Source organism: Haliaeetus leucocephalus, unplaced genomic scaffold (assembly GCF_000737465.1).
Source record: "Haliaeetus leucocephalus isolate CR32 unplaced genomic scaffold, Haliaeetus_leucocephalus-4.0 Scaffold871, whole genome shotgun sequence".
In the NCBI taxonomy this organism is placed as follows: Eukaryota; Metazoa; Chordata; class Aves; order Accipitriformes; family Accipitridae; genus Haliaeetus; species Haliaeetus leucocephalus.
In genome coordinates, this window is record NW_010973307.1 from 4090624 (window position 1) to 4113509 (window position 22886).

The 22886-nt window shown below is 45.7% G+C and overlaps 2 protein-coding genes across 3 annotated transcripts in view; both read left to right on the forward strand.

Annotated features, from left to right (window-relative positions):
• FBXO16 (F-box protein 16) overlaps positions 1–10673 on the forward strand; it is a 28854-nt gene extending 18181 nt beyond the window's left edge. The window contains exons 6-8 of the mRNA XM_010583162.1: positions 3528–3633; positions 8230–8455; positions 10606–10673. Of these exons, the coding sequence (XP_010581464.1) occupies positions 3528–3633; positions 8230–8455; positions 10606–10673 (400 nt within the window). The remainder of the gene's footprint in view (positions 1–3527; positions 3634–8229; positions 8456–10605) is intronic.
• Positions 10674–16665: 5992 nt separating this feature from the next.
• The window catches only part of ELP3 (elongator acetyltransferase complex subunit 3), a 90421-nt gene continuing 84200 nt past the window's right edge, over positions 16666–22886 (forward strand). Inside the window, exons 1-4 of one of the 2 annotated variants that reach the window (XM_010583163.1) lie at positions 16666–16725; positions 18186–18285; positions 19169–19307; positions 21573–21643. In XM_010583163.1, the coding sequence (XP_010581465.1) occupies positions 16707–16725; positions 18186–18285; positions 19169–19307; positions 21573–21643 (329 nt within the window). In that variant the 5' untranslated portion in view covers positions 16666–16706. The remainder of the gene's footprint in view (positions 16726–18185; positions 18286–19168; positions 19308–21572; positions 21644–22886) is intronic. The other variant, XM_010583164.1, reaches the window with a different exon arrangement.

A 22886-nucleotide genomic window follows, 5' to 3' on the forward strand; every position in this document is an offset into this window, starting at 1 on the left:
ACAAGCATGTGCGAAAAGATGCAGCAGAACTTGCAGGAAAGCAGCAGAAAGCCAAAGTGATGGCTGAGAGAGAAGGATCAGAGAGAGCACTTGTAGGCCAGCAGGTTGAGTGGAAAGCTGTGAGCCAACAAACCGTTCTTTCCATTTGAGTTCTGCTGTGCTGAGGAAAACTGGACTTGTAGAAAATTCTTTGTGAATAAACAAGATTACATCAAAGGAATACCTGACGCCATCATCAAAGCAATGTGTGAGACTAGTCACTGGCTACTTCTTTGAATCAAAGTTAATCTGCCTAATGTCGGGTTAAATTTTGCAGAATTTAAGAGGTAACAAAAAAAAAAAAAAAAAATTTTCCTAGCTCTTGGACCTGGCTAACATCTCCTCTGAGCTGGACCTCACTCTACACTTGCTTTCTGGTTCAAAGAGAGGTAAGAACTCTCCTGTTCATCATAACAGGGTCTCCACACTGCAGCTGATATATTGTCATTTAAATGGCAGAGTTGTCATCTGTTTCTTTGTTGGCCTTTTGAGAGGAGTCATTAGCTACATGCTCTCTTGCACAGCAGTATCAAAACTACACTGCTGTGAATTCCTAGCAGAGAACTTATCCTTGCTTAGCCAAAAAAAGTGAAATGTGGGCAGCATAACAAGCTACAGTCACTTCTCAGTTATGCAGGGGGGCAGAGACGAAGGAAGTCCTAAAAGAGGTAACACAAAACATACATTTCGGGCTATAAGACTGTAATTGGGTATTTACCTTTGAAAAACAAACAAACAGATTTCTATAGAGCAATTGGGCAAGGGTTTTGCCTGGACAGCGCTGGTGCTTCGTGTCAATGGGGAGAAGAACCATAACACTGCACCGCAGCTGGGTCATGCCCCCCAAAATGGCAGAATGGTGTTAATTTGCAATCTGGATGATAATTGAGACTTGACTGGGTTTTCTACTGATGGATTTTTTTGCTGCTTGCTCATAAAGGCATGAGCTTGTACTATAAAAACTGAATGGCACCCAAGAGCCTCAGTGATAAACGTCACTGCAGCATGAAGGAGTTGGGACAGAGATCCCTGAATTTGTTCACTGAGAGATTATTTGGTTTAGATGGAAGAGTGTGGGAAAAGCTTCATAGTCACTGAGCAGTGAAATTAAGAATAGCAATGATCAGATGCATAGTCGAGGGAGTGGTGAGGCGATAGAGAAGAGATACCGACAGGGGTTGAATTACAAATTGCCTGGAAGGGGTTACCAAAATCCCTCGGTAGAATTATAGCTGTGACTTTCGGTGTTGCTGCTTGTATGTGTGCCATTTATCATAAGGATGATTTCTGGTAGGTCTGGTTTGTTTTCTGCCTGAATTGTCCAGGTAGCTTTTTGTGTATATACAAACAAAACAGAGACCAGCAAGGATGGATCTGTCTCTTTGGGCAAAAAGCAGTATTGCAAAGGTGAAGTGAAAGGTTTTTATCTGAAGTGTGGAACCAAGTTAGCAAATTTTCTCTGGGACTCTGATCTGCCTAAAAAGGACCAGGAGGGGCGTTCCTTTCAGTTCATGCATGTACAGTTCTGCTGGAAGGCATCTGGTGTTTGTGCTGCTTGTTGCCAATAAATCAAAAGATTTGCCTCCCACTTTATCATGAATAATGAATTCCGATTCTAGCCTAGCGCTGGACCCCCGCCAAGATTGTGTCCTTGTGCCTCAAGAAAGAGCCCTGCTACTTCTCATGACAACAGCTCAGCCAAAATGCAAGCTCCTTCCCCCCCGCCCCAACCAGCTCAGGCTTCTGGAAGCCAGACTAATTCAGTTAGATAATTTATGGACATAGGCCGGCTCTACAAACAGTTGCATATTGTACTAGAGTGTTTACCCAACGAGAAAATAATTACTTTCAGTAATTGTTCTGTCAGCAGCCTGGGCCCAGTTTCTGACAAAAAGGGGCTTGCTTGCGTGAGAAGGGCATGGTGTTTCACTGTCCTGCCGAATCCTAACGCTCGTCTCTTGCTTTTCATGTTTCTGAATAGCCAGCCCAGTACTCTCCGCCTGTTAGGCTTGTGGGAATGAAAAATGTTCCTTAAGGGAGGAAAGCGGGGTGAGAAACACTGGGTGCAGCACAGGGAGTGAGAGCCCTGCTGTCCTCATCTTGGCTCTGATGCCCTGCTCCTTTGCAGCCCCGAGAAACTCATCCTCACTGCTTACATTTTCCTGACCTTGAAGTGAGACCATGGTGGTAACCTGCTGCAGGGGGATGCTCTGACACCATGAGCATGGACACTAGAATACAGCAGTAGAGGTTAATATCTTAATTTAGGACCACAAGGCCAGGTCTGTATTCTATTTAAAGATCAGAGAATCATAGAATCATTTAGGTTGGAAAAGATCTTTAAAATGATTGAGTCCAACTGTTAGCCTAACATTGCCAAGTCCACCAAGATGACCAGTTCATTCCCCATAATAATAATATTTTGGATTGAATTTTCTCATTTGACTGTTAGTGAAGTGTTTATAAACAGACGGCAGTTCTCCTCAATTTGCTATATGAAATAATGTCTGATTTGTCTTTATGGTTCTTGATCTGCAGCTGGTCTGGGACAAGTGAATACCAGATACGTGCTGGTGTTGGCTGCTTTTGAGGATGCGTGTGTTATGTGGTGTGGCTCTGTTTCTTTATAGGATAAATGTTGCTTTTAGAGTCTGTTTCCTCCCTTTATATTCATGATTTTGTATTCATACTGTGCTTTTTAGCATGCCTTCCAGGAGCCCAGAGACACTGCTGATGGAGCTGCGAGATGCCCTCAGAGGGCACGCAGAGTTGCTGCTTTAAATTCACTAATTCTATATTGCAGAATTTGAATGTGGAAGGGGAATGAACACCTTCAGAGCAAATGCGTTTGAGAACCTGCCCGAGTTCTGAAGAAACTTCCTCGTAGTATGGATTTTACTCCCGATACTGGAAAAATGTGACAACTGGCCATATTCCAGTGCACTTCACTTAATTTTCAGAGTCTGGAATATTCCTGTTCTGCCAGTTAATTGTATTGACTTTAATAATAGCTGCATATAAATTTATAAATTTGTATACATATGCGTATACAAGAAGAATTATTTGGCTATAAAACCAATGAATAACTAACTTGTCGGAGGGGCAGTCCTCTAGTCTTATTTATGTAACAAGTTACCTGGACTCCACTAAAAACTTTCAAACTGCTGTAGCTAAACTTGCCTTTCTGTGAATTCCCCTAAGCTGATGTAACATGTTATGTGGATTTAGCTTAAATCAGTAAGTCTTGAGCTAAGGGCATGCGTTTGAGTGCTATGAAGTTATCATAACTTAAAAAATAGCAAGTTATCACCCTCCTCTGAGCCACGATATCTGATTGTGCGCTCTTGGTCTGCCCCAGGTGCAAGATAAAATGTATTATCTTAAACCATGTCTTTTCGGGTGGCAATATCATAAGGGATTTTCTTTTTCTCAACCCCAGGGAACCAACTCCATAGCACTTGTTAATACCATTCTGTTCTACTCTGCAGGAGAAAGAAAGGAGGAGGGGAGACCCCGGACCTTAGCCGGCAGGCAGCTGAGAAAAAAAAGAGAGCGGGTCATGGATCTAATAAGCTCCCGAAGGCAAAATCACTGGCAAGTATCACCGGCTTGTAATTATATCAACCGGGGCCCAGTGGCAGGTACACCCAGGAACATTTTAGCGCAGAGCTTTTACTTAACTTTGTTAACTGTGAAGCTTTGCTCCTGCTACAAGAAACAGGCTGCCAGGCACGTTTGCTGCCTATCCCCCAGGGAGATCCGCGGGCAGGAGGAGGACACAAAGCACCCCACGTCTGGCTGCTCCGGGGGCAATCTCCCACCGCAGCCCAGACATCGTCCATCTGCCTTCGGTGGGAAAAGGACGGCAATTGTCTGAGTGTAGACAGTGACCTTGTTATCTGCTCCTCCCTCACGTTGCTTGCTGCCCAGGATCCCGACAGTCTGTTTCCACACTTTACAAAGCACTGGATCGATTCTCTTAACGACGCTTGCAGCTCTTCCCAAAGCTTCATTTCTGTGCTCGCGACTTTTGATCGCTGCAGTTTGATGTTAGTTTATTCTCTGTTCGTTGCGCTGAGCCTGAGCAAGCAGCCCCAAGGTCTTAATACTGAGGATTCATTGTGCTCATCTCTGGTAAAATAGGGCATCCTCACATGAAAGGAGTCTAGGGAAGTCAGGCTTCCAGAAAGCATCATGAGTCTAAGCTTTTGTAGATATGGCAACAAATAACTGCCAGAAGAAGGACGTGCTCACAAGCATATCGGGGGGTTTTGCGGACCTGGAAGCGTGTTTCCTAAGCGATGAAAGCCAGGGAACGCATGTGAGTTGAGCTAAAGAAGGTTTACATAAAAGAGAGGCATTGTCTCCCGAGATTGGGAGGCATTCTCCTGACCCAAATACAGCCTGTTCGCAAGGAAATAGATTCAGCCACTGTTAAAGAATGGAAAATATAATTAAAGTTATTCAGCCTGTGTCTTACAATTTCCATTCTCCAATGGCTTCCTCCGTAGCCCTTAGATCAGGGCGCCTTTACATGGTTCCATTCCACCACCGCTTCCCGTTTCAAATTTAAAGCTGTTTTATTGTCAGTCCAGCAGTGAAAGAATCTTAGTTCAGGGTAAAAAGAGGGGAATTTGATTTTCTTTCCCCAGATTTTAGGAAAGTTATGTGTTCTTTGAAGCTACTTAACCCGCAACCTCCAGTCAGGAAGGCACAAGCACCTAGTCTGACTCCCACCGTGAAGTCCAAACCCTCCTGCACAACCTCAGTGAGAGTTTTTCCTACAAATTGCAGCAGTATAGCGTGTACATGTGTCACCTTCTGTTGACTGCTCACAGTTTAAAAGGGACATTATTATTATTCCCGTAGCAAATAGTCACCAGAAAGCATTTAGCTGACACAGAATGCTTGCAGACGGATGTCTGAGGGAGCACGCAGAGTTAGTGGGTACTGAATTCTCACACCACAAAAAGCCCTGGGAAGAGTCTTAAAGCCACTGCCTGCTGCCAAGGCCTGACAGGCCCACCATCCTCCCTTGGATAATCCCTCCTAGGCAGTTAGGTCAGCCTAACCCAGGGGTAAGCGTCCTCAAAGCCATGGGGCTACCCCTTGGTGACACCAGCCCAGAGCAGAGCTCTGTGCCTTTGTCCTATGCAATCTTGCACTGACTTCTATTTGTGTCAAAAATCAGGGGTAGCCTGTGCTGCCGTGTCACTCTTTCCTAGACCTTTACATTGAAAACAGGGTTGCGTTTCTCTTGAGTTTAGAATCGTCCAAATCTCAGTGGAGGAGCTGTGTTTCTTATTCTCTGATGCATTAGCCTGCTGTTACGCTGGCCATTAATGACGGCAAAACTACATGACAATAAAGGTTAGGTTATGGTAGGCCGATGCACATAAAAAGAATATATACGTAACTCGCTAGGAATAATCCAAAATTAATTTCCATTTATTATTAAGGTAGCACTGGGAAACCTTGTTGAAATGAAGACCTGTGAAAAGACTCTTATTTAATCAAGTCCAAATAAAGAGGCTTAATGCTCAAATCTTTTGGTAAATCCTTAGAAGAAGAATAGACTATTATGAAAGAATAAGTGCCCCAAGCAAGCAAACATCAAGTCAAATTAAAATGAAGCTCTTACATAGATCAATGATCCAAGTGCAGAAAGTAGGTGAGAATAAAGTATATTACAGCCAACAATGAAGATGTGAAAAAGGCTATTATATGGAGCTCCAAGCTCAGGAGGCTGAACAACAGCACACCAAAATAGAAGAAACACATAATTAAGGTGATGACCTGAGTCCTGGAATTACATCCACTGGCTCCACATTTGCATGTGGTGAATCAGTTCTCCTCCTAGTAAACCTGTGAGGTTTTGGAATTTATTAGTAATCATGGAAACAGTAGCACAAAATGTGACCAGGCTCACACTTAATTTAGAATAAATTAAAGTAAATTAGCTAAATTACAATAAATAGTAAATTACAATAAATTAAGTTAATTAGGTCTCTGAATGAAGGGCCACATTCTTTCTTATGAATGTGCATGCAACCCCCATGTCTCTACAGCGGGAAGGGAACACGGGCTTGATCCTTATCCAGGGAAATGCTTTACTCGAAGACTATGTTTAGTTCCAGTGTTAACCAGCTTTTAAGCACTTTGCTGGCTCAAGGATTTATGGCTTGTCTATCCCACCTTGATGCTCACATTGCCTTCAGCAGCTACTGTCCCTATATTTATATAAAGAAAAGTGAAGAATGCAACGAGTTCGGTGACTTGTCCAAGCTTTTACCGGGCTGGGCATGGAAACCAGATCTCCGTTTTCGGCCACTTTATCATCCCTCCTGTTCACTCTGACGTGGAGCTGCGCTGCCCTGCCCTGCTGTGATTTCTGAGCTCGGGCCCTCCAGGTCCCTTCACAGCGTCCCTGCTGCCACACCAGTGTCCTTTACACAAGTCCTTGAGGGCTTCCAGTGAGGAGTCTTCTGCAGCGTCTCAGCAGAATAGGCAGCCTCGTGCCCAAATGTCAAAATTCCCAGACACTTTATTAGGAAGGTAAAATTTGATTGATGCTTTTGACAGCTTTGCAAATGACTGCAATGTCAGCAATTAGGGGCTGGTTTTGCCTTTCAGGCTGTCTGCTTGTTTCTGTTCGAGAGACTGCTCCACCCTCACAGCTGTTCTTGAATTACTGGCTTATTTTTAGTACTTACTAAATAACATCTTTTTGACAGCATCAGTCATTCTTGCCTCACTGCCTATATCCTAAGGTAATAAGATTGCAGCATATGAAGCCAGGAATAAATTTTCCTATGACATATTGACAGGGAATTGATGTTTTAAGTATGGATTGCATTTAGGTACTGGGTGGGTATAGCCCACATGAAGATCCAGGGCTCTTAGCACTGAGACACAGTCCTGTCCAGTGTATATTTATACCACCTATATTCTGCAAACCTTATTTTGAATTTTATTTATTCATACAAGAAATCCTGTTGAGCTTCATGGGACCACTCCTGAAAGTGAAAATAACTCAGTATAATGTTTGCATATTCAAACTCAGCTTATATATGTCACTCTAATTTTAAAGGCATAGCCTGGCTCTAATAGTCTCTGCCTATCTGTCCCTTTGAGCCCTAAAACTGAACCGCCACCAACACAGGAGCTGAAAAGCAAGGAGTAGTCAGATCTGTGCTGCAGCTACTACTGCTTCTGTGATACCGGGCTTTTCTCCCTAGGACAGAGAAACTGCAGCTGCTTTTATCACACCATCTCTGTCACACATCAAGTACTGCTGAGATCCTGGACCACTTTCGGCAGTTGTATAATCACTGGCCTTTCTTTAGGTTGATATTCAGCAGTTGCCGGATTGCTTATTTATAACTAGACAATTAGTCACGAAGCACCATATATCTGCCACTGCTGCCAATTCAAATAATGGAAGGGGGAAACAGGCGGCCAGGAATTACAGAACAGCATTGACTTTTCTGCACAACCATTTTACTATGGACACTAGTTTCACATAGGACTATCTACCTTTATTGCTTTTTAATGAGTTCCTATGTAAATGTTTGGGTTTGTTAATGTTTTTTCACTATTCTTACCAAATAATTTGTATCAGTTAAAAAAAGCCAAAGCTGTTTGTCTGCAGAACCTGTGCTTTTTGAATATTTGGGATCCTTCTCAAGGAATAAACAATCACTGTATTGCTAAGTTGGGGTTTTTTTGCTTAATTTTTATACTGTTTAGTAAAATGCTCATTGAACAGTATGCTAAAATAAACTTCATCCTTTACACTGCCAGACTTCAAACAGCAAGCAAGACTGGGATCAGTCACAGCCATATGCACGGGGGAGAATTTGTGCATTAACATATGAATTGATGTGGAGAATCAATTAATATGTGTTTGGCTTTACTAGCATCAATTTCTAATTGGGTCCTTTTGTCCTTAAGGTAAACGCATACCAGAGCACAGCTCAATGAAAATAATGCAGATTATGTTTGCATCATTTAGGAATATAATTTAGGGATAGAATTTAGGAATATAATTTCTAGAATGTACATAGAATGTATATAGAAGGTATAGAATTTATAAAAGTTCTTAATGGACTCCACTGTGCTTAATGGACATGTTTTCCGTCCCTCTGAAGCTGTTGGGATGATGTGATACTTTCTGCCTTCTCTTCCTAGCTGTCACTTTCTGCAGATCTTGAGTCTGTTCCAAAACCACCAGTTCGTCCCAGCTGGGCCACTCACCAGTCAACCGGGAACCTGCCTCCCAAAGCAGCGGCAAAAGCCCTGGCCCAGAGCTCCCAGTGGAACGCTGGGATACGACCAGCACCTGTTCGAGCTCCAGTGCCAAAGCCACGTGAAAGAGGAAAGAAAGACTTCACAAGGACAAACACCAGGTCTCCATGTGAGTATGCTGCCACGTCCCACGTGGCGGCTATTGTAGAGATTGCCAATATCCAAATTTAGTGCACAGAGGGAAGGAGACGGTGCTGGCAGTATATTTCTGTAGGCGAAGGAGAAGGCAGTCATTGTGGAAGGGAAGGTGGGAATCCAGATGACAGTGATTTGCTGCATCAAAAGAAAACATATGGCCAAAGACGTCACATCTAGCACTTGCTAGATCCACCTGTCTGTCATGACTGTCATCTCGGTATTGAAGACTGGCATGGGCTTCACACGGGTTTTACTCACTAATACTCAGTGACTGAGCAAGAGATCTTAGATCAGAAGTGACAGCGGGCTCAGTCCAAAGTCCACGGACTCTGCCAGGTCCTGGACAGGTGCCAGGAGGAGCTGGTATGGTTGGGGTGGAATCAGAGCATTCAGCAAATTACAGGACAAAGCAATCAACTCCAGGGAGACAACAGCTGACAAAGCAGCTGATCTGTGAATGCCTTCCAAAAATAAGGAGGCAGACTGACACCATCAAAAACAATTTTATGCCATTTCAGTCTAGGGTTGACTTGGGCAGCTATTCAGGATGACGTCACCTCTTGATACATCCAGCATCTCCTGAAGGTCCTCAGTGCCTGCAGCCTCCTGGGAAAGTCTTCTGGTATCTTTCAGAAGCACACATCATTTATGCAGATTTTGGTGACAGTCCTATTAGTTAGTGGGTTGTCAATGTAAGGATTGCAATCTGTGACCCCTGATGATTTTTTAGCGTGCAAGAAGGGTAGTGGATAAAGAACCTGGAGCGAACAAAGGAGAAGAGGCTTCTGATGTGATACTGTTAGGATTTTCAGAGATCACAGGGGTAGAGTAAGGGGAGCTCCTACAGGGCAGTGACTATCTAGTAATTACTGATGATCTGATCTAGAAAGGGAGATAATGGAGCACGTGGAGACCTCCAACGTCCCTTTGGATCTCCCTAGCATCTAGCGGTTTTAGCAGGTCCATAGGCTAACCCCCTTGAGGAGGACCCATAGTGCAAATGAGTGATCGCAACTCCTGTGGGAGATGAAAGAAAGGATTTAAACACAGACGAAGGATGATACATAGGGGAAAGCACTGGAATGAGTACGATGAGGCCCAAGGAAAACACGTGAAGACTACTTCATGTAGGAAGCAGTACATAAGTGCATCCTGGCCATAAAAGCCAAGAGAAGAAAGCATGAAGATCAGACTAGAGGGTTACAGAGCCTTCGGAAGGTCATACGCCTTGGCTGCGTTATGGGTTGTTCCAGTCAATCAAGGCAATTCCGCTGGTCTGGCAGCAGTGTTGTGGCCTCCCAGGAATGTGGCACTCAGCTCCGACTGCTGCCACCTGGGAGGCGCTGGGAATGGGAAGAAGGTGTTTCAGTCTTTTAACTTCTGCGAACCAATCTTCAACTGCTGTTGAGATGCCGTTTAGTGTCGTCAAAGAGAATGTGGGGGATGGAGTAAGAGGAGCTCCTGCAGGGAAGTGCCCACCCCGTGATTATTAATGAGTCCATCTGGGTGGAAGATAAAGGCGCATGCAGGGACGTGCAGCGACCTGTCTGAGCTCTGCTGCAGTCACTGTCTTCTACATGATAAGAAATTTTAAAACTGTGCACGAGGGAAGTGCTAGGGAGAGTGGGGAGGCAAGCTACCTACAAACACCACTGCTGTAGTATAAAAACTACCAAGCTAAATTATCCCTGAGGGATTGCATTTGGATTAGGGGCAATTTGCAAGGCAAAACTATGTAATTTTTTGTATCAGAGAGAGACAAATCCTGTCTTAATCCCTACAGTGACCTCTCCTGGACCTTTGTGATCTCTGCCAGGCTTTTCCCAAGGTACATTTACCAACTTTAGATAGACCTCCAGCTGGGATTTAGCAGGGTATGTTTGCAGATTGTCAGAAAGGTGTGCAGGAAAAGTAAAGATGTTTTGATTGATGATTATTTCCTCTATAATGAGAGGATGAAGGGAAACCATCTTTCCATTCAATCCAGATTTGTGAAGGTATTTGAGGTATTAAATGCCACCAAAATGCCAAGGATTGGCTGAGTACTTAAATATGTTTAGAATCTGAGTTTTCTGACTAAATTAATCTGTCTGATTCTTACGTTATTTCTCTTTCATCTAGCATCTCCGCTTTTTGAGGCTCAGCCCTGGCACATTCCTCCATCTAACCAAGGATCTGACACAGAGTAAGGGAGAATTCAAAGTATCTTTCATCCCAGCAGAACAGAAGCTCATCTGCCTGGCACTGGGGACACACCAGCAATGTTACCCGAGTCACAGGCTGTGCTCGAAGAACAGCTGCTTTTGAGTCCTCCATAAGGACCCAGCTTAGATTTTTTTCAACTGTTGCTAGAAAAGACTTTCTTCACTGACCTCACTACACAATGCAAAGAAAGGGGCATGGAGGTCCTGCATCTATTCTCACTTAGGCTGGCCAAAAGAAAACTTAACTGTCTTGCAGCCAGTTTAGACAGCAAGGTGTTGGAGCAATGGCTTTATACTTTTTTTGGAAGTACTGTACTCAGTGCAATGACTCCTGCCTGCCTTTGGGATCTCCAGGTGGGATCTCCTGTTTCCAAACTGGAGTACAGTCTAAGTCTGTTTTCCTGTTGTGCTTCTCAGCCTTGTTTCCTGTTGCTGCTGCTATATTCTCTTTTTCTTTTGGGTATGTCACGTCTGCAGAGTTTACCTAGGCTTTTGACCATGGAGACACTTGTGCAGATCCTTGCTAGAGCTGCTGGACCTCATGTGACCTTGCCTGTGCGTCACTTGGACATCTTGGGGCATATCCCATGTCGCCACTGCTGCTCTGTGATGCTTTGCCAGTGAATTAGAGAAGTTGTCTGTCTCTGTGGGCACCGAGAGGATTGTGGAAGACAAGGGGGGGCTACCAGCCTGAGTGATGGAAACTGTACCCTCGCTACAAAGTGAGTGGTTTACCACCAATGTTAATGTGATCCCTCAGCTGTAACCTACAGACCCTGCCAAATCAGCTAGACTGTGAAGCAAGCACCACAGCGTTCAAGGGAAAAGCCTTTAATATGTGGGAGAAGGAAGGCTCAGAGAAAACATTTGGAGAAAAACCTAGTTAGAACTGTATTGAAGACAGAATCTCATGTTAAACAAGCCAACTTGATCTCTTCCATCATGTTAGTGAGAAGGAAATCAAATCCCACACTCTGGATTGCAGCATTGCACATGGCTCTGTGTGGAGAGCTGGCACTAGTCTACTTATTTAAGAGAATGTAAATCATGTGCTTTTATTTGTCTTTTCCACAATTAAGGAAATATCCAGTAAACGTAATGAATAGCAGTTTTTAAGGATAAGCGGACTGAATGTATAGCAACTGTAACTTGTTGCCTTACCATAACCCAGACTGAGAGAGCTGGGATAAAACCGATCCTTTCCACAGTTTAGGAAGAGACACAGCATGCCCATGAATTCTCAACATTTATAGACTAGAAATCATGTTTCAGAGAAAATGCCAACTACTGATTGACAGGGATTAGAAGAAGACTTCTGCTCTGTGAGCAGATTATTCTGCACTGTGTCACTTGAGGGTTTCAAGTTTTTTGGCGTGAAAGACATTGACCATTGTCAAGACCAGGCACCAGGCACGATGTACCACGGATCTTACCTGAAGGGAGACCATCCAGCAGGGGACTCAGCCCATTGGGGTACTTGGTTGAGTGCCATATGAATTACAGCTCCGAATCAATTGGGTAACTCAGTGCATCTCCCTCTCCCAGAAGTTGTTCCTTCATTTTTTCTAGCTGCCCTGGATGCTTGGCAGGGGGAGTTCTTCTCAACCAACACAATGGCCTAAGAGCTAGTTAAGTCTAAGCTAGTCATCTCTCAAGCTATCAGCTGAAAGAGGAACTTGCAGATGGCAATTAGCTCATATATCTTAGGATCTGTTGATTATGCAAGAGACTAGACTGACTAATTTCGATTAAGAAAGCTAACTTTTGAGCATTTAAAGTCAGGTGGGGTAAATCACATCCAAAACATTCATCAGCATCATTCCCTGGTATTGCAAATCTCTCCTCACAAGCCTTTTCCCCCAGGAAACCAAGTTAAACTGATTGCTTCATGGGTGTTTCCTTGGCTTCTTAAGTCCAAACTCTTGTTCCAGCTTTTTCTTTGTCTCCATTAGGCAGCCTGTAGCTTCTCGTGGCAGCAGTTCAGCGCTAGGTCTGTGTTACAAACAGCAAATGGCTGTGCAAGGAAATGATGGAACCCTGCAGCAATGGTTTTTCTTATCTCACCAATGAGCATACTCAGCAGAAACATAAAGTTCCCAGGGTCTGACTGGTTTTGGAGCTGAGTGCTTGGGCATTACTGCAGACACTGTGCCTTCACTGCACCAGATCATGCATCTTAAGTACTCACTATACATTTTAAGACTTAGGCCTTCTCTGATTTACAAAGTTTTTGTATTTATGATGCTGTAAAATAACTAACAGTGATGTCCAGGAACGTACCAAGCCAAGTAGTCTATCTTTGAAGTAACAGCAGACCTACGTAACGCCTTGATGTAACTCCTACCAATTATGTTATTAGAATAAAAATATGTGTACTTAAAACATACTTTACAATCATTCCTGAGGTCGTGAAATGGGTCAGAATCTGAAAAGGACACAAAAGATACAGAGAGACAGAGTCTCCATCACCTGCCTCTGCCACTGAGCTGCTGGCTGGCCTCAGGCAAGCTGTATCACTGTCTGCGCCCCGGGCTGCTGATCTGCAGAGGCAGATGGTTATTTACCCACCTTTATAGTGCGCTTCCAGATACGCTGATAAGAAATTGCTAAACAAGTACAGAGGAAGGTTGTTATGCCTTCGCCTTTCCTTGTAGATGTGCATTTCCCTGCACTGCTCGGCATTTCCAGATCCTGCACAACTCTCATTAGCCACAGCCTTTGATTAAAGAACTGAAAGTACCTTTTAAACCCCAGAGGCCAATGAATCAGCATTGCTGCATCTGAATTCCACCAGTACAAGCAAGATCAGAATGTGAGCCCTAGGCTACAGCCCTGCTCAGATGTGGGGAACAAACCCAAACATGCCAGCCGCCCTCTTACCTAAGCTTTACCATCCGTTTCTGCCCAAAACTCCACCTGCATTTACCTGGTGTTCCTTGCCGGGAGCAATGGCAGAGGTTGGTACTGTAGTTTGGCTTTGTAGCCAAAATGAAGTTATCCTAATTATCGCTCTCCTGAGCTACAGAAACAGAAACATGGGAAAAGGAGTGTGTGTAACTGAAGTTGATGGGGAGTTGCAGGTGGGAGCACGGTTGGATTAAAACTGAGGATTGTTGGAAACGTCCAACTTGTGTGGCAAGATGGAAGAAGAGCAAACGTGAGCTGTTGTCAGAGAAGAGTGACCATTCAGAGAGCAAAGTCTCAGCAGCGGCATCGGGGTTATAATAGGTTAAAGGATGGTTACCGAAAAGCATGGAGACCTTGCGGCAAAGGGAAAGCAGCTAATGATAGTAGCTAAATGTAAGATAAAAAGTTGCTGTGTTAGGTGGATGAAGCTGATAACAAATGGAAAGCACAGCTCGGCTCACGTAACGAAAGGCTAAGGGGATGAGGAGGCAATGACATGGTGTGTAGGGTTGTGTTTAAGGGGGTGTGGATAGACTGATCGCCTTATCGGGTGTCTCGCACGGGCATCCTACCTGTCCTGTGCTCTGTGCCATTCCCACAATGACGACATCCTCCAGATGGATGCTGTGTAGTATGTGTGCCACCAAATAATTCAGGGGAAGGGATTGCTTTCATACCCCAGCCAGCCCAAAGCAGGGCACGGCGAGACACACAGACAACCCTTGACTGCGTGGCCACATCTGAAATGTCCTTTCCTGCACAGCAGCTGCTGCAATAGGTTTGAGAAAGTTGATGGCAGAAGATGCATGTCTGGATAGATGCTTTGTTACTGTTTGTGCAGCCCGTATCCTGAGCACAACCACTCTCTGAACCATGGATAAATTGCTGGTTGGCACAGGATGCTTGGGAGACCCCTGGGGAGAAAAAATCACAGGTAGGGACAGGTCCAGACATTGCAGGGCACTCCCAGCACATCCTGTAGGAAGGAAGCTGAATTCAGCTCTCCAAAAAGCCCTGAAGGCAGGAGAGAGGTAGCGACGGGAGCAGATGGTCTAAACCATGTTTTCAACCTGTTTCATCCTGGGATCTTGCTTTGTATAGGCAGGATGCTGCCAAACCCACCCAGCAAGGTGGGGAAGGCAGGATGGTCTCACAACACGTGCACACACACATACACCCTCGTACAAGGTGCCTGCCAGGCTGTGCGTGCTGACCTCAGGCACCAGTGCAGGCTCCGGTTGCTTTATAAACCAACCTGCACAGCGGGAACAGCCGGCCTGCGGCTCCTTCCACGTGCCCTCTTCCCTCCCTGCAAACCCTGCTGACCCTTCAGTCCCCAGGCCCACACCGGTCGTAAGCCTGATGCCAAAAATCTTTGGGTCAGCCGTCAGTCAGAAGGTTTTCAAAAAAAGGTTTTTACCAGCCCATAAATCATAGAATCACAGAATGGTTTGGGCTGGAAGGGACCGTAAAGATCATCTAGTTCCAAGCCCCCTGCCATGGGCAGCGGCATCTTCCACTAGCCCAGGTTGCTCAAAGCCCCATCCAACCTGACCTTGAACACTTCCAGGGATGGGGCATCCACAACCTCTCTGGGCAACCTGTTCCAGTCAAACCACACTCACAGTGAAGAACTTCCTCACATCTGATCTAAATCTACCCTCTTTCAGATTAAAGCCACTACCCCTTGTCCTATCACTACATGCCCTTGTAGAAGTCCCTCTCTGGCTTTCCTGTAGGCCCCCTTTAGGTACTGGAAGGCTACTAGAAGGTCTCCCCGGAGCCTTCTCTTCTCCAAGCTGAACAACCCCAACTCTCTCAGCCTGTCCTCATAGCAGAGGTGCTTCAGCCCTTGGATTATTTTTGTGTCCCTCCTCTGGACCCGCTCCAACAGGTCCATGTCCTTCTTATGTTGGAGGCCCCAGAGCTGAACGCAGAACTCCAGGGGGGTAAATCATAAAACCGTGTCACTCAGCAGTTGCCAGCATCTCTCTTCATTTTTTCCTGTCATTTGGTGGTGGTTTTTTTTCTCTTTTTGGTGGCCTGTTTTTCCTTTCTGCCTGTTCTTTCCTCCTCCACAGTCCTGTTTTCTTGTCCAGGCAGCCTCTCCCCTCTGCTCACTGCTTGGTTCATGTTACTCAGAGAGATCCACTAGCATCTACGGGTTGACTAGGATGCCACCAGCAAGGAGAGTCGGGAGCTGGCGGCACCAGCGAGGCTCTGCCAACAGCAACAGAGAAACAAAAGCAGACAGTTCCCCACGCCAGATGTAATTCAGCCGTGGAACTCCCTGCCTGGAGAAGTGGTAGATGTTGACTCTCATGTGGGCTCTAGAAGTCACTGGAGATTCATGGAAGGATCTGGAGCTCCTTTCATAGGACCACGGGAGAATTAGGGCTGGAAGGGACCCCAGCAGGTCTCTGGTCCGACCTCCTGCTGCCAGCAGGGTCAGCTCTGGGATCAGCCCAGGTTGCTCAGGGCTTCATCCAGCCGGCTCTTCAAATCCTCCAAAAAAGATGACACAACCACTGTGGGCAACCCACTGCATGCTTGGCCGGCCTGGCAATGAGGAAATTTCTCCTCACGCCCAATTTGAACCTCTCTCCTTAAAACTTAACGCCCCTTACCTCCTGTCCAGGTCCATTCCCAGCCGAACGAGCCCCTTTCCCTCAGCCTCCCCCCACAGAGAACCCCTCAGCCCCCCCCCACAGAGAACCCCTCAGCCCCCCCCCGGCTCCCCTCCTTTGTGCTCCCCAGGAGCCCGCAGGCTTCCGACGCCCTCTCGGGGAAGGACTTTTTAGCCTTTTATCAGGAAAATCCAGTTTATTTTCCTCTCCTCACGCCGACGCTTTGCTACCACCTAGCGCTGAAGGAGCGCCGCGCCCGCCCCGCGGTTGTCTCCTCACGGCGCCCCCTGGCGGCCGGCGGAGGCACCGCCCCACCTCACCGGCGGTGCTGCGCATGCGCCGTACGGTGACACCGCCGCTCCCCCCAAACACCCGCCGTCCTCTTGCCGCTTTCCGGCAGCGCGGCTGGAGGTGCGGCGTTTTTACGACGGTGAGGGGGCGGTGTCGCTTTACGGCACCGAGTGGCTGAGGGGGAGCCGCCAGCATGAAGCAGAAGAGGAAAGGTACTGGGGAGGGGGGGGATCGTAGGGTGGACCCTGCCCTTCTCCCAGGAGCTGAGGGTGGTGGGACAGGGTTTTGCTGCCTTTCCCGGCCTTGTGTGTGTGTGTGTGTGTAAGGGGGGGCTGAGGGGCAACGCTTTACTTTGTGTTTGGGTGTGGCCGGGGGGGCTGCGGGGCAGGGCTCCTCCTCATGCTTCCCCCGGCCCTGTGGGGGTGGGAGCCGTGGGGTGGCAGGGCTTTACCACCTCCCCTAACCCTCTGTGTGTGTGTGGAGTGGGAAGACGAGACAAGACCTTGCTCTGCCCCCTCCGTGTTCCTTTGGAGGTGGGTGAAGGACCAGCCCAGACCTTGCTTGAGGTTTGGAGGGACTTGGCACCCCTCTGTGAGCCACCCGTTTTCTTTTCCCAGCGGTGAATTGGGCGCTGTCACTGGGAGGCAGAAGCCTTTGCACCCATGTGGGTGCTCAGGAGTTTGCCTTGCTCCTGACTCAGATGCAGAATGGGGTGCTGGGGGCAGGGAAGTCTGGGTGTTGGTGGTTTTTTTCCCCTTATGGCAGAGCAGAAAAAAACTGGGGGAAGGATATGGGGCAGCAAAGATGGTGCAGGGCAGCATGGGACTAGCAGTGGCCTGCTCTGTCCCACAAAACTGCCTGCTAAGAGATACCAGATGGGAGCATCACTGCTGTGCTTCTCCTAGGTGGGTGTAGATGCTGCCAGATTTCAGCACAGCTGGCACGAAGAAAAGCTTATTGGAGTGGTTGTGCACCCAGCTATGTCCCTGCTGGTGGGTTTTCTGATAAGTTTGCTGTGTATATTTTGCTGTCCCAACACTTGTTGGTGTAGACAGCGCTGCACAAGGTGAAATAAATGCATGTTGTTGTTGGGAAGCATGGATGGATCTCTCTTAATAGCAATGCCCCTCTTCTCCCAAAGCTGATATGGAAGAAATGTAAGCAATGTATACAGTCTATGCAGTGCGGACCCTTGTTCAGCATGGGGTGGGTGTATGAGGTGCAGCTGGGAAGCTTTAAGGCACTGATAGCACTGCCCAATGTAGTGTACCCCCTCTGTGATGGAGGGGAGTTCATAGAGCTGGCCTCTTCGTTCAGCTTGCCCCACTGTCCTTCTCATGAACGCGTTCTGTTCCTTGCCACGTGTACAGGTAGTGTCAGACTATTCTACTAACCATCTTTAACTTCCAATGACTTTTTATTTCTAGCTGTTGCGCAGATTTCCTTGATGCAAGGCAGAGTTTGTCCTAGAAGTAGGAGAAAAACAGCAATACAAGGCTGTGACTGTCGTTTTTTCGGGGAATGCTGCAAGTCGAGTGATAACACAGCGGCAAAATTCCCTCTGTAGGCAACAACTGTAGGAAATACTAAAAACGAACTACAGAGCAGGTTGTCACAAGCAGTTAGAAAGCACTGTCTCTACATGTGGTTTGTTGTTTTGTTCTCATTTCAGGAGATCTCAGCCATGCGGAGCTGATGATGATGACGATAGCTGACATCATAAAGCAATTAATTGAGGCTCATGAGCAGGGAAAAGATGTGAATCTGAACAAGTAAGTGGCTCTGGGATGATGCTGAAGAGCTGGTCCACCAGTGATGAACGTGTCCTGTACAGTCTTATGTTCAGGCTTTATTTTAAAATGTTATATTTTCACAGGTTACTGTCATTTCTCTTACCTTTATCTGATAATAAAGACACCAAGATCTGTATTTTCTATGGTGATTTGCTACTTCATTGGCAATGCTGAGAGTACAAAATGGATTGTATTGGTGAAAAACTGTAAGAAACTTGTCATTGCCTTTTTGTGTTTCCACCTGTGTTCATCCTTCAGTAGTCCCAAAGTCAGTTCCAGCAGGGAAAGGAGAGATTAATATAGGGATAAAGATAAATCAGATTTTCTTAGCAATGTGTTACGAATGAAGTAGTTGTTTACAGAAAGTTATTCCTTCTTTACATATGTGGAATAATAAAATCTGAGTTTGTCCCACCGTTGCTATTTCATTTATATGATATAATTGCAAACTTTTTGCTGATGCTGGAAATAACTGACATGAATGTCTTAGAAATGAACTAGCTTGAGTCTGCATGTGTAGGGGTTAATCACATAGAAGACATGAAAATAATTTACTGAAAACGGGTAAGCCAGGGTCTGTTAGCAGCTTTCACAATGTTTTGATAAAACCATATTTAGAAGGAAAACATACAGAAACTGAGAACGTTGGTAGTTGTTGCATGTCAGCATTATTTGGAGTGTATTTTCAGTATATTAGTACACAGTGCAGCTGTTGCAAGTTTAAATAAGTTACCTGGAAAGGCAGTCGGGGACAGCCTACATAGATCTCTGTATAACTGAACAGTAATACAATAGCACTGCTGTGGAATATGGATATGCAAGTCAGAATGCAGTTGTTAATTTGAGGTATTTCTGCTTTCAGGCTGAAAACCAAGACGTCAGCAAAGTATGGGCTTTCAGCGCAGCCACGTTTGGTTGACATCATCGCGGCTGTTCCACCTCAGTACCGCAAGGTTCTGGTACCAAAGCTGAAGGCCAAGCCTATAAGGACTGCTAGCGGGGTAAGCACGTACATCATTCTTTCCATCCACCACCATCCTCCCCTGCTGTCACCAATAAATTGTATTTAATTGTTTTCAAAGACCAGGGTATTGAATGTCCACAAGCTTTAATATAGATGCACTGGCTGCATTGCCAGCTTCCAGGTTGCCTTTTCGGTGATGTTGTGCCCACAGGGCGATTGCTTTCAAAACATTTGGGAGAAGAGAAAGAGGAAGTGTGGAGATTTTGTTTCAGAGCAGCATGTCTCGTTTTTTAGTTGCTGTAGAAACAGTGCAGCTTAATCTGCAGGCCCTCTCAGTGAACAAAGGTAAAATGTTAGTATTCAACTTGTTTCTTTGAAAGGTGGTTCAGGCTGAAAGCAGGAATAGAGGTACAACTAACATTGAGCTGTGCGTTTTTAAGCTTCCCTACGGTATGTATAGCATGCCTAAAGTCAAGTTAACAAAAAACCCCAACCAAACAAAAAAAACCAGAAACCCAAAAACCAGGAAGTGTTCCATTTTTATAACTTAAAAAAAAAAAAAGCGCACCCAAAAAACCCCAAACAAAACCACAAAAAAACCCCCACCCCCAACCCCCCCCACTTAATTTCTTTAATTTCTTCTTTCTGGCTATAGAATATCTCATTAAACTCTTACTCCAACCAGGATATCGGAAAACTGGAAATGAGGTATTCTGAGTTGGGTGCCCCAACTTAGTGGACACTAGAAAATCTTGGTGTGTCTGCATCTTCTTCCCTCTGGTCCTTTTTACAAAAGAAGATGGTGTCTTATGTTATGCATGCATTTAGTGCATGAAAAGTAGTTGTGAGATCAGCCAGGGGAAAAAGGCTTGTCTCAGTTAGGTGGAGGGAGGAAGCTATGTTTATTTTCTTTGGTTTACATCTTTTTGTTTCTCTTCATCTCTCCCCATTTTCATCTTCCAGGTGGTGTTTGGTATGCTTGGTGGCACACTCTCACCCTTGCGCTGTTTTAGATACATATTAGATGGTCCTAGTGAATACCTGAATGTCAGTGTGCATCTTTTTGGCAGGGTGGTTAATCAGATTTGGTATAGGACACCTGGTTCTTTATAGTAGACTGCCATTTTTTTCTGAATTGTGAAAATATTAAATAATAGGATTCCTATTTCTTGATATATTCATTATCTCCTTCAAGGGTTAACACACAGATATTCTAGGTGGCAGACTAAGCAAAAAACATCTTTAAATAGTCTCTTGCAGGTGTGCTGTGATGGGTTGACCCTGGCTGGATGCCAGGTGCCCACCAAAGCTGTGCTAATACTCCCGTCCTCAGCTGGTCAGGGGAGAGAAAATATAGGGAAAGGCTCATGGCTCAAGATAAGGACAGGGAGAGATCACTCACTAATTACCATCACGGGCAAAATAGGCTCTACTTGGGGAAAATTAACTTCATTTATTACCAATCGACCAGAGCAGGGTAATGAGAAACAAAACCAAATCTTAAAACACCTTCTCCCCACCCCTCCCTTCTGCCCGGGCACAGCTTCACTCCTAAATTCTCTACCTCCTCCCCGACAGCACAGGGGGATGGGGAATGGGGGTTGCAGTCAGTTCATCACACATTGTCTCTGCCACTCCTTCCTCCTCAGGGTGAGAACTCCTCACTTGTCCCCTGCTCTGGTGTGGGGTCCCTGCCACTGGAGACAGTTCTCCACGAACTTCACCAGTGTGAGTCCCTCCAACAGGCTGCAGTCCTTCACGAACTGCTCCAGCGTGGCATCCTCCCCAGGCTGCAGGTGGAGATCTGCTCCACCGTGGACCTCCCTGGGCTGCAGGGGGACAGCCTGCCTCACCATGGTCTTCCCCACGGGCTGCAGGGGAATCTCTGCTCTGGTGCTTGGAGCACCTCCTCCCCTCCTTCTGCACTGACCTGAGGGTTTGCAGGGCTGTTTCTCTCACATATGCTCACTCCTCTCTCCGGCTGCAGTTTCTGTTCCACAGCAACTTTTTTTCCCTTCTTAGATCTGTTATCCCAGAGGTGCTACCACTGTCACTGACGGGCTCAGCCTTGGCCAGCAGCGGGTCTGTCTTGGAGCCGGCTGGCATTGGCTCTGTTGGACATGGGGGAAGCTTCTGGCATCTTCTCACAGAAGCCACCCTTGTAGGCCCCCTGCTACCAAAACCTTGCCATGCAAACCCAATACATGTGCATGTATACATAGCCTTCCAAGATGCACTTTATTTTAGTAACTTCAGAAGCAATTACTATAATTTTTCTCTTCTGTAACTCTGCTTCTTACAGATTGCTGTCGTGGCTGTGATGTGTAAACCACACAGGTGTCCACACATTAACTTTACAGGCAACATATGTGTGTAAGTATGACAGCTTAGATGACCTAAGAGGACTGTTTTCCAGTATTTCTGTATAAATCTAGTACTGCAGTAGCATTGTACTGGGGACAGGCTTCCTTTCTGCACAAGCGCAAAGTTGCTGATGCCTGCACATTACGCTAAAGAGTCTACTTGTTTTCAGTCTTACTTCAAGGAAGAAACCTTTTTCTTTCATGGGTCAAACCCTGCTTACCTTAGTAGATGTACAGTTTCGTGACTACAGTAACTGGGAGAATGTATTAGTGATCAAATGTAAGTTGTATTACTGTGTTAGGGTGCGCAGGTGTTTTGTGCATATGACTGGGTATGTAAGCAGATTGGAGAAGACTATTACAGAAAAGAAAAGGGGCTCAATCTGAAAAGTTTGAAAACTGCTGAACTGAGACCCACCTGAGGAGGTGCAGGTGTTGTCTGCAAAAACTTGCCTGGTGTGACAGTCTGGTTCTGCCTGGCTCTGGAATGAAATGAGAGCACAGATGGAAGGGAAGGCCTCCAGCTGCCAAGAGCTTGTGGTGTTAAGGGAATAGCTTCTGAGTTTTATTTGAGTTTAGAAACCCAGGCTGGGTTTACCTTGAAATATGTTACCTCTGCTTGACTTCAGAGTCTGTGCACCTGAAATCTTGTCAGTTTGGGGTTTTTTTTTTTCAAACAATGTCAGTTCATCTATTTCAAACCATTGCTTCTCTTTCCCACCTTGTCACTCCTGAAACATCAGTGTGTTTCACTACCAGCTGCGTAACAGAGTGAGCTGGCTCTGTTCTTGTTTTCGCATGAGCAGCTATTCTGTTTGAGATGTTCCAGGTAATTACGTATATGAAATGTCTTCAATTGGATTGCATAACTTTTGCCAGCAAATTAATTTGGCCATGGTAATTTGGTAATTAATTTTATAATGGTGACAGATGACTTGGGTTGAGTTTGCAGGGCAGGCAGTGAGGAAACTAATCAATTATACTGTGAACCAAATGTGTCTGATTTGATAGAGACGGCATTATCTTGGTGTCTGTGCATTTGAGATCTGCATCATAAGTAACAATACGCTGACTGCTCTATTACCTTTTCTGTTGGAGGTGCTCAGCACCTGCAGCTAAAGTAGAAGGGGTTGTCAACCCTCCCGTCTCAGGTCATATTTGAGCACAGAATGGCTATAGATTGGTCATTAATCCCACAACTCTCAAAAAAAAAAAAACAACTAAGGACCCTTCAGAATAAATTTATATTCCTT